Below are 14,586 nucleotides of genomic sequence, written 5' to 3'. Positions count from 1 at the left end.
CAACACCCAACTCATGTGTAACATAAAAATTTATAAACACCTGAAATACTAACGAAGCCCAAAGCGGCCCAAAAAACTGCGACGACCGGCCTCCTGCACGAGGTTGGAGCCGTCCCAAGGCTGACCTTTACGATTGAGCTGCGAAACATTCAAGTTAACATCCCTAAAACTTCCATACACTGACGCCACTAACGTGGCCACTTATCACCACGTAGGTCTGCTCGACCAACAAGAAAACAAACGAAAATGACAATGCAGCTAAACCGGACTACTACTAGAAACGACACATCGCAATCCAACCAAGGTCAGCCCGGGGACGGAACACCAACCCCTGGTTAGGGGCAGACCAACGTCAAGGGTTCTTAGTGACCCCGGTGCCCGTAGCAGAACTGAGAGGATGGATTCTCATGTACAAGAGACACAAAAATGTACCCAAAAAAATGTAAATGATTAAATTACCAATGTAACAAGTATATGAATGCTGTCAGGTGATACGACTTAGCCCAGTGTGGCAAACACTGTGCAACTAAAGGTTATAATCATTCATAACACTGCGAGCACACCCTTCGCCAACTTCACACGACAATCTGTACCATAAACAATGCAAACTGTTATAAAGACACAATTATGTAATTAAATCGACATCCTGTTGTTTTTGTAATTTTTGTTATGTTTTTGTAAGGTATAGAAATGCCCCATGTTTCACAATGCCCAATATCTCGCCACTACGGGAACTTCTGAATTCACAAGTCTTCTTTCACTTTGCGTCCTTGCCACCAAGTCAAGCCATAACTTTGCGAGCAAACCATTCGCCAAAAATCACATATCTTCTTCTTCTTCTATGTGTTCAGGCGGCCACCATGTCAAACCACAACATTGCGAGAACACCATTCGCATAAATCACATGTCTTCTTCTTTTGTGGCCACCACATCAAACGAAAACACTGCGAGCAGACCATTCGCCAAAATAACAAGTCTTCTACTTCTTTGTGTTTCTGTGAACATCATAACAAACCAAAAGCTTACGAGCACAAAAATCGCCCCAATTCACATGTCGTCTTCTTTTTCCTTATGTTTCTGTGGCCACCCTATCAAACCCTAATACTGCGAGCATACCATTCGCTAAATTCACATGTCTTCTTCTTTTCCTATGTGTTTCTGTGGCCACCAAATCAAGCCATAACACTGCGAGCAAACCATTCGCCAATATCCCAAACATCTGCAACATACCAGCTAAATTACCACGAAAACGCGTTTAACTCCAAAGCTTCGAGCATGAATCAACGAATTAACATATCAAACTACGTAAGCTTCACCGAAATAACATACTTGCAAGGCTGCGAAAATACCGCTCACTTCGCGAAACTACAGTATACCCAAACGAGAACAATTTACTACTCCAAAAGAACGAAGTCAACCTGGCAAAACCGCACAAATTAGTAACAGAAAAAAAAAAATCAAACGCTACCTAATGTCACCTCACAAAAATAAGGCCCCGTGCTCCAAAATCCTGCGCGTTCGTGAAGTTCTTGGCCCCGTAGAGTTCCTCGCCTAAAGCGGGCAGAATGGGTTGAAAAGAGCCGGCAAGACGTACGGGCAGGCGGGCGGGAAGTGGGGTGGGAGGGCAGGCGGGTGCAGCTAGGCAAAACGATGAACTCAGGCGAAACAGCACCGAACCCGACCTCTCCGGCGTAGATCGGCCAAGATATGAGAAAGCAAGGCTCCAGGCGTATAAAAGGTTCTATGGACAGGTGAGGATGTACAGGTGGTTAATGAGAGCACGTGGACTGCTCCTGACCAGGTGTCGCCTCTTAACGACGCGAAACCCGGTCAGGAACGATCACGCGCCTCATTTAGAATAGGACACACAGGATTGGTCAGTTTTTAAATAGGACACACGTGATTGGTCAGTTTTAAACAAAACACACAGGAGCGGCTGCACGAACTCCAGCAGCTCGAACTCCTCATCATCATCTGGCAGGGGCTCCCAGGACTACACAGGACACAGGTGATTGGTCAGTTTTAAACAGAACACACAGGATTGGTCAGTTAGTTTTAAATAGAACTCACAGGGTTGGTCACTTGGTTTTAACAGAACACACAGGAATGATCAGTTGGGTTTGAATCATGCAGAGGACACATACAATTGGTCAGTTGGGTTTGAATTATGCAGAGGAAAACAGGATTGGTCAGTTGGTTTTAAAAGAACACACAGCATTGGTCAGCTGGGTTTGAATGATGCAGAGGACACAGGCGATTAGTTAGTTGGTTTTAACAGAAGGCACAGGATTGGTCCATTTGTTTAAAACAGAACATAACAGATTGATCAGATAGTTTTGAATCATGTATAGGGCATATGCAATTGGCTGAGGAGAATTCTGAAAAAAAAATGCTTTTTTGATTGGTAACATTTTTTACAAATTTGAAATAATTCCTAGAATGAAAATATTGTTTTAACAAACAGAATTGGTATGTTTTCATACCACTCACAAATGATTAAAAACAACAAGATATTATTTTTAGCCAAACTTTGCAATTGTCTATTGTTAGCGATAGAGGTTATCCTGTACAGTACCTTGACGGAGTGCCTGTGTGCGATGGGGTTGATGAGAGGGTCGAAGTAGAAGGCTGGCAGATCTGGGTCCTCTGTCTTGATAAACACCACGTTGGGAATGTGGTACCTGTGGAACACATACACATATGGGAGCAGTGTCAACCTCTTCCCTCATGATCTCAACCAAAAGCGGCCTATAGTCCTCTCAAGAATAAATAAAGGTACAAACAAACATGGCAGTGTCATCAGCTACTTTCCTCAAAATGACTTTTTCAACAAAAAAAGGATGTTACAAGCTTCCAGACGCCATTGACCCCTTGTGGCAGTCAAGGGTCAGAGGTCATGATTAAAAGTCTAGGGTGGTGAGTAGAGCTGTGTTCCCAAACAAATTTAAGATACAGGGGATCCGCCAGTCAATCCGCCATGCAAATTGATGGTTGTCGAATATAGTTCAGGGCCTAAAACTTCAAGATTTTTTTCCTGGTCAAATGGGTAGAAATCCTGGCAGTTTTGAGGTGGGTGTGACAGGGGAGGGTTTCTACTTTGTGATTAGGGCCAAAAAGCTGAGTTTGTGTGGTTTTTAGGGGGTATAAAGTTGGGACTTTTTTGTCCTAGCACATGGCCTCCTCACTGGGTTGTGGTGCGGTTTTGAGGTCATGGGTCAATCTTTCAGTTTCCCGGAAGTTTTCACCGTTAGATTCATGCCGAAATGTGGTTTGTCGGATAGCTGAGATGTCGGGCTTTCATATGAGGGTATGTTTGTGTGCCAGTTACGTCAGAAAGTTGACTTATTAACAGTTGCTTTCTCCTCTTTTTTGTATAGGGAACCATTGTTTAGAGGCTGCAAATTGAATCACCTGCGGATACCCTACAGGTACAGGGGTATAGGCACAGATCCGGACCTGTATCTATACCTGAACTACTTGTTCAAATTGTTTTGGACCTGTACCTAATTAACTGTACCAGTATTGTATTAGTACACTGTACCGATACATAGCTATAGTAGTGAGGTAACAAACTGGTCTGGAACGTACCATGAGAGGTGGACCTGGTAGGGCAGGTTGTTGTACAGGTAGGGGAAGGCGATCTTGTACTCTGTGCGGATTGGCTGGCGGATGATGATCTTGTTGATGTCATTGAACTCGTTCCAATCCTCATCTCTAGCAGGCACAGGGGAAACAAGTTATTTATACATCAATGTAAAGACTGCATTTTATATGTCACCTACTCTATATGTCACACAAGCCTAGGACTACAACACCGAAAATTCTTATCTGGTTTTTCACAAACCCAACTGTCCCACTATAGATTTTACTGTTTTTCTCACGGTTAACAACATAAGATTCCCAGTGATAAAAGAAGGTAGCGGTAGGTAAAGGTAGTCCCGTAGCCTTTTTGAAGGCCTGCAGAGGCAATGGGTTATTATCCACTGTGTCTAGGGCACAGTATTGGAAGGCAGAGTCCATCCCTCTCCTTCCACTGCCTTTCAGCTCCCTAACAGTAGTCAAGGTGGACTGAGGAAAATCGTACAAAGTGCCTTTCGTAAGGGACAAGATCTGTAGCATGACAGGATTTAAACTCAGGACCACTGGCTCCTGTGCTAAACACTGTACTTACACCACACAGCCCCGGTGCTACTTACTGCAGGTTGCTGTCCCTGATGAGGGGTTCGAACTTGGGTCCGCCCGGGATGGCCTGGTTCAGGGCCTTCGAGGTGAAGAACGACTTCAGGTCAAACAGGTAGAAATAGTTCTCATCAACCAGGTCTGTGAGCAGCTGGTTAGCTAGGCGGTACAGCGTGGACATGATGGGGAGAGTCAGCCGCCACAGTTTGTACGTCGTACCGTTTACAAACCTGCAACAAACAAACAAACAAACATCAGCAGCTGGTTCGCAAGGCGGTACAGGGTGGACATGATGGGGAGGGTCAGCCGCCACAGTTTGTACGTCGTACCGTTTACAAACCTAAAACAAACAAACAAACAAACATCAGCAGCTGGTTCGCAAGGCGGTACAGGGTGGACATGATGGGGAGGGTCAGCCGCCACAGTTTGTACGTCGTACCGTTTACAAACCTAAAACAAACAAACAAACAAACATCAGCCGCCACAGTTTGTACGTCGTACCGTTTACAAATCTAAAACAGACAAACAAACAAACATCAGCAGCTGGTTCGCTAGGCGGTACAGGGTGGACATGATGGGGAGGGTCTTTTAGTTTGAGGTCATAGAGCAAAGGTGACAGTGCAGAGGTCAGAGGACGTGACCCTTACTTTGTGTCAGAGAGAGGCTTGTGGTCGTAGAACCAGCTCAAGTTTAATCCAGTTTACTAGAGCATTAGATAACTAAGGTCATGGGCTAACAGAGGTCAGAGGGCATGACCCTTACTTTGTGTCAGACAGAGGCTTGTGATCATAGAAACATTGCAAACATCAACTTCTGAGGTTATAGAGCAAAGGTGACAAATCATAGGTCAGAGGGCATGACCCTTACTTTGTGTCAGACAGAGGCTTGTGGTCGTAGAACCAGGTCATGACCTCGGAGTCCTCCTCGTTGTCCATCTCCATCTGGATGGGCTCGAGCGGCTCCACGTCCAGAACGTTGTCCGCGTAGTCCAGCGGGGGCTCCTCGTCGTCGAAGGGCGGGAAGCGCATCCGCTTGAAGTGGCGCCGATCTCGCTTCTCCCGACGCATCATGATCCACATGGTGCTGTTGGAGGGACGGAGATGGTGGTTAAAACCTTCCTTATTGGGAAAAATTCTACTATGCAGAAAAACACAGATTCACATGAAAATATACACAAAACACACATCCGCTTGAAGTGGCGCCGGTCTCGCTTCATGATCATGATCCACATGGTGCTGGGAGGGGGGAGATGGTGGAACAATGGTTAGGACCTTCTTCAACGTGCAACATATACTTTAGACATATACTCACCACCACCCCACCCATGTTGTTATGTCACAAAGGTGGTAATAAAGTTTGGTTTATTTCATCAAATTTGGCCACCAAAATGCAGGAAATAGTGTTTCTGAGAGTTACAGGTTTCATTTGAAGATTGTGTGGTAGGATGTTTCCGGACCCCGTACACAACTCAAGCCTGTGTCGTTTACAACATGGCTTCCTCGCTAAGATGCCCAGTAAGCTGAAAAAAATCCTGGGGAAAACACTGGTGTGTGCAACTCACAATAGGCATAAATTCATCCCCAACCCAGGCCATTAACAGTGGCGTATGAAGGCATAGGAAGGTCAGAGACACACACACACACACAAATGCGCACACACACACACACACACACACACTCACAGGCACACACACAGACAGACAATCCACAATAATACTCCAGTCCCCAGGCATGACAATAACGTAGGAAACTCACCCCCACTGTGCGATGTAGACAGGTTCGATGACCCAGGGGATCTCATTGACGAAGGTGATGGCACCAGTGATGTGGTAGATCACGCTGACATCTCGGATCTGTTCCCAGGGCATGGGCATGTTCTCTAGCAACTTCAGCACTGCATGGGGCATGTACTTCAGGGCACTGTGGTAGGGAAAACATGTCTCTGTGTTAGAGTTTTGTATAACACTGTTATAACACACTTATAACACATCTGTTCCCACGGCATGGGGCATGTACTTCAGGGCACTGTAACAGGGGAGACATAGCTCTGTATTAGAGTTTATATCACAACAGTACTGTTCTATAACACAACTGTTCCCACGGCATGGGCATGTTCTCAAGAAGCTTCAGTACTGCGTGGGGCATGTACTTCAGCGCACTGTGGCAGGGGAGACATATAGCTCTGTGTTAGAGTTTTGTACTGTTTTTATTTATCTGTTTATTTTGCACCTAAAAAAGCAATAACGAAGTACCATACAGTACAAAAAGTAAAATAAAAGTGTTGCCAAAGGGGAGAAGCCTGCATGTTCTGTACAAAAGTGACCAGAACTGAACTGAACAAAATAGTTTTATTCCACTTCTAACCAAAAATCTGTATTGTTGTGGCCTCGTGTATTTAGTGCAGTGCAGCATGGGAACAGAATATTTCGCTGTCAATCAATAAATTACCGGAAATCTAGAAACTTCATCAATGCAGGCACTGAGTAAACAAGCACCTCCACTTCAAGTCCAAAGTATCAAACTTTCAAAGTCCTGCTGTAGATTTTATAACAGTATTAAATATTGTAACCTACCCCAGGTAGACTCTCTTGTCATGGCGGAACTTGCGGTTGGTCATGTCTCCGTGGTCGCGGATGATCTTCCGCACGTGTTCCGGTGGCATCTCCTCCTTCTGGGCGTCCACAAACCCGAATTTCCGCTTCTCGGCGTAGCGTTTGGACTGGAGCTGCTGCCATTTCCGTGCTGAAAGAAACATGTTAACATTATATTACAACATTTTGAATCAGTACCACTAGCAATGTTCTTCGACTTCTTCTCATGTCAATACAGTCATAACCTAACTTCTGCTACACTCCAGCACTCCATTCTTCAACAACTTAGCACAAGGAACCATCTTCAAGCACACATTAACTGAAGTGAAGAAAAAAAAATCACCGTCCGCTACCAGTTCATATGTTACTCTTATTTTGATCTTTGTTCCCCACTTACAACTTTAACTTTAAGTACATACTATTGAACTTTTGACATTTTCCCCAAAATTGTAATGTTTTGGAAAAATCATGGAGGGGTGTAATAGCACTCATAAACTTTGATGAAGAGAGTTTTCCCAACCTTTCTCCTGTAGTTTCTCCTCCGACATGAAGTCCGGGACTCCGTGTCCGCCGGGCATGAAGCTGTAAGCTGCCATGGTGCCTGGGGGGACAGGAGTCGGGTCTACAGGAACTTACTGAAACAAGAAACATGAACACAGTCATTGGATGGCACAGTTAAAATTGAAAAGTAATAACTTTTGGGAATGATGGGGATGCTAATTTTTTTGTGTGTAAGCTTCCTTTACAGTGCACCAATCTTGAGCATGTCTCTTGCAATTCTACGTACATTTCAGTCAGCCTTGGAAGCTTAAACTTAAACAGGAGTGCTGCACTCACTACTGAATTTCTTGGTATAAAAGTTTATATAATTTCACTTCGAAGGGGGAGGGGGGCAAAATTATAAAACTTCTTTGATTCGTGTATTTATTAGCAAAAGACAACAAACCCTCACTGTCTATTATACCTCACGAAACGTCATTTAAATTTCAAAGAGCTAAATAAACTCGTCCACAGACGAAAAGAAGTTGATCGGACTCAAAAAGCATCATATCTCTCCAAACAAAAGAGGCCGCCATGATGCGAGCACGCATGATGCACGACGCCATGCTTGCACCGAAAACAATCGTTTTCCTCAAAACGCATTCACAAGAAACCTCCCAGAAGAAAACCTTTAGTTTATAACTCATCCGACAAACTCCTGAAAGCGTTACCTCTACTCTAGACCGAGTTTTAGTCCTGTTGCAGAGTTAGAAAGAAGCGTGGAGCTCCGTCTACTGGAACATGGCGGCACCAGTGCGTCAGGACTGCGTCTTCTCGCCAAGTACCGCGAGAACTGGGATCAACGGTAAGCAAGGCTTCGCGTTTGTAACACGATTTGTAAAATCAATAATAGGCTACACTTACAACTTATATTCTAATATAAGAGCAGGAAAATATGATGCAATTATTATATGCTTTTAGATAATGACAAATTAGAAGGAATTTGCAGTCTTTTCAGCGAAGTAAAATCTCTAATTTAGCACTCGAAGTCAATCTCTGAATCAGCCGCTATGTTCTGTTTGATTGGTACGCCGTTCTTTATTCCCGGGTCCGGTCTGTCCAGTGTGTTTCAGTGCGAGTCTTTCACTGTTTTTCTGGCTCAGAAGTCCGGCCTGTCCAGTCTGTTATCCCGGCCGGACAAGCTCCCCTAGCCCGCCTTGTGGACACAACCCAGTCGGACCGGCTACACAGCACACGGGCCGCGATCTTGGGGCAGAGAGGCTTCTTTGATCGTATGTTTTTGATGTCTCGTTATGTGCATGTGTTTTGTGCTCATCTTCTTAGTTCTTTTACAACATAATCTCTCTTCGTGTTTTTGTTGTGAAAAAGCGAGCCGGTGTGGTAGAGTTGAAGAGACCCCAAGATGCATGTATCCCCTCTCTTCTTTTTCTCCTCACTTTCTCTATCCCTTTCTCTCTTTATCTTTCTTTCTTTCTCTCCTCTCCCCTTGGCCTTGGTTCTCCATGTAAAACAAAAAGTATAAGTTCATTCATTCACTCATTGTTCAACTCGTTGTATCTGCCACCGAGTGTCTCTCTGTCTCTCTCTCATCTCTCTGTTTCTTTCCCTGAAGCATCTCTAGATGTCTCTGCCTCTCTCTCATCTCTCCATCTCTCTCATGGCCCCTGTCTCTCCAATTTCTCTTCTCCCTGTTTCTCTCTTCTCTCTCTCTCTCTATTTTCTCTCACTTTCTTAACCTAGAGTCCAGCCTTGTTCGCTTTGGTCCGCTCCCAAAAATTCGAAGTTTGCTTCGGGAGAGAACCAAAGCGAACAAGGCTGGACTCTAGGCTACTCTTTCTCTCTCTGTCTCTCTATTCAGTTTTCTCTCCTCTCTCTCAAGTCTCTCTCTCCATCTCTCACTTCTCTTTTCTCTCTCTCTCAAATTAAGCCAAACTCAAAACTACAATGAAAATCCATGTTCTATCTTCTGCTTAACCTAAACTTTTGTTTCAACTGCGAACTTAAAAGCTACCATGAATGCTCCACTGAGAATTAATGCAGAATTAAATCCCTGCAAACTTAAATGTAGTCTGTGTAACACGAACTCTGCTTTCCAGGGCTGTAACTAGCCGGAGGATGTTGGGTGGGCTGCTATGAGCAAGATTTAATCAGGCTAACTTAAATGCATTTACAGGAAAACAGTCTGTAACCAGCAGGATGTATACCGCCATGATGTCCGGCCGGTCAGCGCGGGCCGAAACTCGGTCTCGCGCCAAGGACGACATCAAACGGGTCATGCAGGCCATCGACAAGGTCCGCAAATGGTAAGGCAGAACTTCTTAAGGTTAAAGGTTGAAGTTTATTCAAAGAATGCAACCTGTCCTCCTTTTTCCTTCTTGTATTTGATAAGTTGATTAGATGTTCGCATCACACCTTGATTCTGTTTCTCTGCGCAAAATGTAAAGTTGCAGAAGACCAATCATTATCAAGGAACAATATTTCCTTATATAACTTCCTGATTCTTTCCACAGGGAGAAGAAGTGGGTGACAGTAGGAGACTCTTCTCTGCGCATCTTTAAGTGGGTACCGATGGTGGTGCAGGAGACGGAGGTAAGGGTCGGGATATGTCGCAGTTTTTGGTGCTTGCTTCAAGGCGTCAATTGGATGCACTGTTCTAAAAATAATAAGAAATTGGAGGCACTAGTCCCTCTGAAGAGGCCCTTACACTGGGAGCAGATCCTCTGATGAGCATGAAATTCTGATTAACCAGGGATGCAACTAGGTCACAATTGAAGACAGTAATTTGTAATTTACCACTCAGAATGCACCATTATAACTTAACAGTCTCTCAAACCCCAAACCTTGGAAGGTTGATGCCCCCTGACCCCCCTATAGCTATAATACAGCTGGATACCAGACTATGGTAATTGTAGATTGATTGAGCCAGTTTGGAAGTGTGTTGAAACGTGTTGACTGGTACCTTGTCTCCAACAGAACCAGAACACACGGTTACGCAGGAAGTCAGAGGCTGCTGCTGAGGGTGAGGAGAACAGACAACAGTCTGATCAACATCAGCTCAACACACAGGAACAAGGTGAGTCCACATGGTTGGAGAAATGCCTTCTTAATTACTAGTACCCCTCCTGTAACCAGCTCAGATGTGATGCCACAGGATACTTCGGCAGGGAGAAGGCTCAGACTGAACAAATGTTTTTGTGTGTATTTCAGTAGTAGTATCCGTTATTTGACTATACTGCTACAGGGGTCCCTGACAAGGGTCGGCTAGTTTTCACACCATGGTCTGTCTAGCAGGTTTATACAGCACACATTGATGTCCTTCGTAACCCACTCACCCACTCACTATCCATGGTTTGATTATACTGCTGCTGGGGTCCCTGACGCAGGGGTAGGCAGCAGTCGGCTAGTCTTCACACCACGCTTCCATGCGGCTCTGTCCATTGGGTCGACCCGTTAGACTGCACACCTTCATGTCCCTCCTTCCAAGAAATTTCAGTAGAGACATGATGTTGTCCTTCCTTCCCATCAGGCATGTCAGCACAGCCACAAGCTACGACAAGTACCGCGGTCATGTCAGATGGCGCGCAGGCGGTCCCGGGCGGCACAGATGCCGAGCGCTCCGCTACGCCGGGCCGGAGTCCCATACAGGCCACCAATCCTGGCACACCGGCATGGAACGAAGATTCCAGCAGTAACTATGGTAGGTTCCCTAGCAACATCGCTATGGCAACTGTAACTATGGTATGGTTTCTTAGCAACATCGCTATGGCAGCTGTAACTATGGTACGGTTCCCTGGCAACATTGCTATCATAATGGCAACTGTAGCTATGGTAGGGTTCCCTAGCAACATCAACATAGCAACTGTAACTATGGTAGGGTTCCCTAGCAACATCAACATAGCAACAGTAATTACAGTATGGTCCCCTAGCAATATCACTATAGCAACAGTAGCTATGGTATGGTTCCATAGCAACATCAATATAGCAACAGTAACCATGGTGCTGTCACGTAGCAGTACTAAAGTAACATCACCATAATGACATCAGATCAATCACTATGGCAACAGTAACCATTTTACTGTCAGTTAGCAACATCACAGCAGCACATTCTTGCCTACCCAGTAGTGTGGAGTGACTGTTACTTTGTTGTTGTTTATTGTTTATGTTTACTCCAGCTCCCAGCTCTTTGGTCAGTAACGACGATGAGAACTCGAGAGCCAGCAGTATCGGGGGTGTGGAGACAGTGTTTATTGTTGTTTATTGTTTATGTTTACCCCAGCTCCCAGCTCTGTGGTCAGTAACGATGATGAGAACTCCAGAGCCAGCTTTATCAGCGGTGTGGAGCTGTCAGGAGCTGCAGACAGTCAGGACAGGACCCGGACAGACGACAGCAACAGTGGATCACTCAACACTGGTAAGGTCACTCTCACTCACACACACTTACTCACACACACTCACTCTTACTCTCTCTCACACTTACTAAATCACTCTCCATTCACTAAACACAGGTACAGCAACAGTGGATCACTTAACACTGGTAAAGCCACTCTCATCCTTACTAACTCTCGCTCACTCTCACTCTTCAGTCTCTAAACACTGGAACATCAACTGTCACAGTGGCTCACTCAACACTGGTAAGGCCACGCTCATCCTTACTGACTCTCACCCACTCTCACTCTTCAGTCTCTAAACACTGGAACTGTTACAGCAACTGTGGCTCACTCAACACTGGTAAAGTCACATTCACTCTCACTCACACACTCACTCACTCTCACTTTCTCTCACTCATTCATTCTCTCACTCTCACTATCCAGTCTCAAACACAGGAACATCAACAGTGGCTCACTCAACACTGGTAACGTCACATTCACTCTCACACACTCACTCACTCTCACCTTCTCTCACTCCCTCCCTCCCTCCCTCACTCTCACTATTCAGTCTCAAACAAAGCAACAATGAATCACTCAACACTGGTAACGTCACATTCACTCTCACACACTCACTCACTCTCACCTTCTCTCACTCCCTCCCTCCCTCCCTCCCTCACTCTCACTATTCAGTCACTAAACACAGGTACAGCAGCAGTGAATCACTGAACACTGGTTGGGCCACATTCACATTAGCATCTTTCTTTGGCCAATATGAGCTTTCCACTTTTGGAAATTACATATAAAACAGCCAATTGAAATGTAGGCATGCAACATGGTGCTCTCAATGCATGTATCTGTACACTAACTTTACCTGATTTTGTCCTGCAGGCTGTGATACAAGTGGGGAGGACAAGACTTCAGACCAGCCACAGGGCAGTGCTCTACAGGTCAGTCACCTTTCCTTCACAGCCAAGTCTACATGTGTATATGTATGGTGGTGGTGGTAGGAGGGAATGCATAGATTACAATGTATGTCAATGAAGGTTAGACATCCAGGTAATAAGATACGCCAAAAACAGTTACTCAAGCAACTGGATTCCAAAATCATATCCACTTGCTTGGCATAGATTGCAATGTAGTTTATCAGTAGTTGACATGGTTACAATAGTAAGGAGGAAAGCCAAGAGGAAACTTCTTGTAAGTTTTTTTAATGTGAATGCAGTTGTGTGACCATCTTGTAATCTGCAGAAGAAAGCTGGAGACAAGTCAGACAACACTTGAGATAATGCATTGTTGTGACGTAAGACTGAGAAGTTTCATGTTTTTTACCTAGACGTCGCAGGACACAGAAAACGGCGGCCCGCCCGCCAAACGCTCCAGAACAGACGACGCCATGTTCTCTTCCTCAACTTGACCTTCTCAAGGTCATCCTTTCCAAGGTTATTCTGCATCTTAGGAGAGCCACCTTGTACCTCCAAGACCCACACTTGAGACTTATATCTTCATAAGGACTGAGAACTTCAAAGAAAAAAGGGGTTTTGTCATCTTTTACCTCTGCCAAGGAAGAGTACAGTAAGATGTCAGAGTCAGTAAGATGTCAGAGTGTGTTTATGTCCAGATTCTTATATAATTATTAATGTAAAGCATCTCCAAAACTGTACAGTTAGCTGGTACTGCCATGTAGAAAAAAGTAAGGCCTGTGGTTCTCCTTGGTGCCCTCAAACTTGTTGTAGTGACTACAGTTTGTAACTTTGTATCTATATCTTTGGTATATTATCTGTGGTACTTATGGTGTAACAAGGGAACTATTATTAGTAAGTAAATATTATGAATTATTGTAGTTTGTGGTAAGATGATTACTGGTGCTGATACTGGTATAGATGTGTCCTAGCTTTAAGTTTATGGGTGGGACATTCTGCAACATTCACATAACACTTTGTCAGAGAAGTATTTTTCCAGGTGCAATTGTAATGTTAGATATACATAAAATGTTGTAGATTGAGACTAGAGAAAGGAGGTTCCATCCATGCTGTTCCCACTATTTCATTTAAAACACAACCTGAAAGATACTACGAAGTATTCATTTTCATGCACTGCATTGCAGAATTTTGGTGACCTTATCCAGGTAATAAGATATGCTAAAAAGAGGTCTCGCTTTAATTGTCTTCTTTTTAGTACGTTGTTGTGGAAAATATTAAGTAAAGTCATGTCTAAAATATAAAGGCCACTGCCTTCAGTATTGCAGGTACAAACTTAATGGTACTCGATGTAAAAAGTATTTTTAGCTGTGAGTTGTTGGGTCAGCACGCATTAGCAGGTTGGAGCTGGGTTGTATGTGTATCAACTGTTTAGTACATGTAGATACATGATGGCACAAATAAAGGTTGTGTAGAGGGGACCTTGCTGTTTCAGCTGACTGTTGGCATCACTTGGGTCTTGGATTAAGAAATAGAAAAGTTTTTATAAAAAATTAAAGAAATTCTATTAGAAATAATGGTCAACTGGAAGACGAACACGGGAGGATAGTCTGAGAGGAAAGTCTGTACCTTGGTAGCCTTGATATAATGATATCAGACCCCAACCTCAAATATCTCGTGTTGGGGTCTGGCAGGATGGCTGTAGAAAGGTTCTCGAAGGCCCTTGATCAGAGGGGGGAGAACCTAGGATTGATGACCACTCACACCACAGGTAGCCAGCTACAACACACCACAGTTGGTCAGCAGGCTATCACAGTAGCGAATCAGGTACTTAGTGGTCACTGTTATGGATTCAAAAAATACAGTTGGGGGTCTTGAACCAATCATGGCAGGGGTGTAATTACCTCCTGCTGATCCTGTGCTGTTCTATTGGTGGAGTTTTTTGCCCACTATAAGGGGTAAAATTGAGAAGCCAGCCTATGGCTTCCAGCCAGACCCCTGCATGATAGATACTTGAGATCTGGCTGGGGTT

At 44.5% G+C, this 14,586-nt stretch overlaps 3 protein-coding genes across 3 annotated transcripts in view; 2 read left to right on the top strand and 1 right to left on the bottom strand.

The window, feature by feature from the left end:
* The window catches only part of LOC118407289 (pre-mRNA-processing-splicing factor 8), a 38,021-nt gene extending 29,917 nt beyond the window's left edge, over nt 1-8,104 (bottom strand). Inside the window, exons 1-8 of the mRNA XM_035807746.1 lie at nt 7,981-8,104; nt 7,290-7,404; nt 6,752-6,920; nt 5,934-6,098; nt 5,047-5,262; nt 4,197-4,409; nt 3,589-3,714; nt 2,576-2,681 (exon numbers count right to left, since the gene is read on the bottom strand). Coding sequence (XP_035663639.1) covers nt 2,576-2,681; nt 3,589-3,714; nt 4,197-4,409; nt 5,047-5,262; nt 5,934-6,098; nt 6,752-6,920; nt 7,290-7,365 — 1,071 coding nt within the window. The 5' untranslated portion in view covers nt 7,366-7,404; nt 7,981-8,104. The remainder of the gene's footprint in view (nt 1-2,575; nt 2,682-3,588; nt 3,715-4,196; nt 4,410-5,046; nt 5,263-5,933; nt 6,099-6,751; nt 6,921-7,289; nt 7,405-7,980) is intronic.
* A 237-nt stretch (nt 8,105-8,341) lies between these two features.
* On the top strand, nt 8,342-10,399 carry LOC118407290 (B-cell CLL/lymphoma 7 protein family member A-like). The gene is made up of 4 exons (XM_035807747.1): nt 8,342-8,541; nt 9,444-9,573; nt 9,781-9,859; nt 10,244-10,399. The coding sequence occupies exons 2-4, from the start codon at nt 9,467-9,469 to the stop codon at nt 10,382-10,384; spliced, it is 327 nt and encodes a 108-aa protein (XP_035663640.1). The 5' UTR covers nt 8,342-8,541; nt 9,444-9,466; the 3' UTR covers nt 10,385-10,399.
* A 384-nt stretch (nt 10,400-10,783) lies between these two features.
* Nucleotides 10,784-13,262, top strand: LOC118407291. The gene is made up of 4 exons (XM_035807748.1): nt 10,784-10,967; nt 11,547-11,681; nt 12,526-12,584; nt 12,971-13,262. The coding sequence occupies exons 1-4, from the start codon at nt 10,799-10,801 to the stop codon at nt 13,049-13,051; spliced, it is 444 nt and encodes a 147-aa protein (XP_035663641.1). The 5' UTR covers nt 10,784-10,798; the 3' UTR covers nt 13,052-13,262.
* Nucleotides 13,263-14,586: the final 1,324 nt, after the last annotated feature.

The sequence above is a fragment of the Branchiostoma floridae genome, unplaced genomic scaffold (assembly GCF_000003815.2).
Source record: "Branchiostoma floridae strain S238N-H82 unplaced genomic scaffold, Bfl_VNyyK Sc7u5tJ_1189, whole genome shotgun sequence".
Lineage (NCBI taxonomy): Eukaryota > Metazoa > Chordata > Leptocardii > Amphioxiformes > Branchiostomatidae > Branchiostoma > Branchiostoma floridae.
Note: the sequence above shows the minus strand (reverse complement) of the source record. Positions and strands in the feature narration are given on the sequence as shown.

Bases quoted from the DNA above. Each gene is read 5' to 3' on its own strand.
- LOC118407290 (XM_035807747.1), top strand. From the start codon at position 9,467: ATGTATACCGCCATGATGTCCGGCCGGTCAGCGCGGGCCGAAACTCGG. The intron at 9,574-9,780 runs GTAAGGCAGAAC...TTCTTTCCACAG, and splicing joins ATCGACAAGGTCCGCAAATG to GGAGAAGAAGTGGGTGACAG. The intron at 9,860-10,243 runs GTAAGGGTCGGG...TGTCTCCAACAG, and splicing joins TGGTGGTGCAGGAGACGGAG to AACCAGAACACACGGTTACG.
- LOC118407291 (XM_035807748.1), top strand. From the start codon at position 10,799: ATGTCAGCACAGCCACAAGCTACGACAAGTACCGCGGTCATGTCAGAT. The intron at 10,968-11,546 runs GTAGGTTCCCTA...TGTTTACCCCAG, and splicing joins AGATTCCAGCAGTAACTATG to CTCCCAGCTCTGTGGTCAGT. The intron at 12,585-12,970 runs GTCAGTCACCTT...TTTTTTACCTAG, and splicing joins CACAGGGCAGTGCTCTACAG to ACGTCGCAGGACACAGAAAA.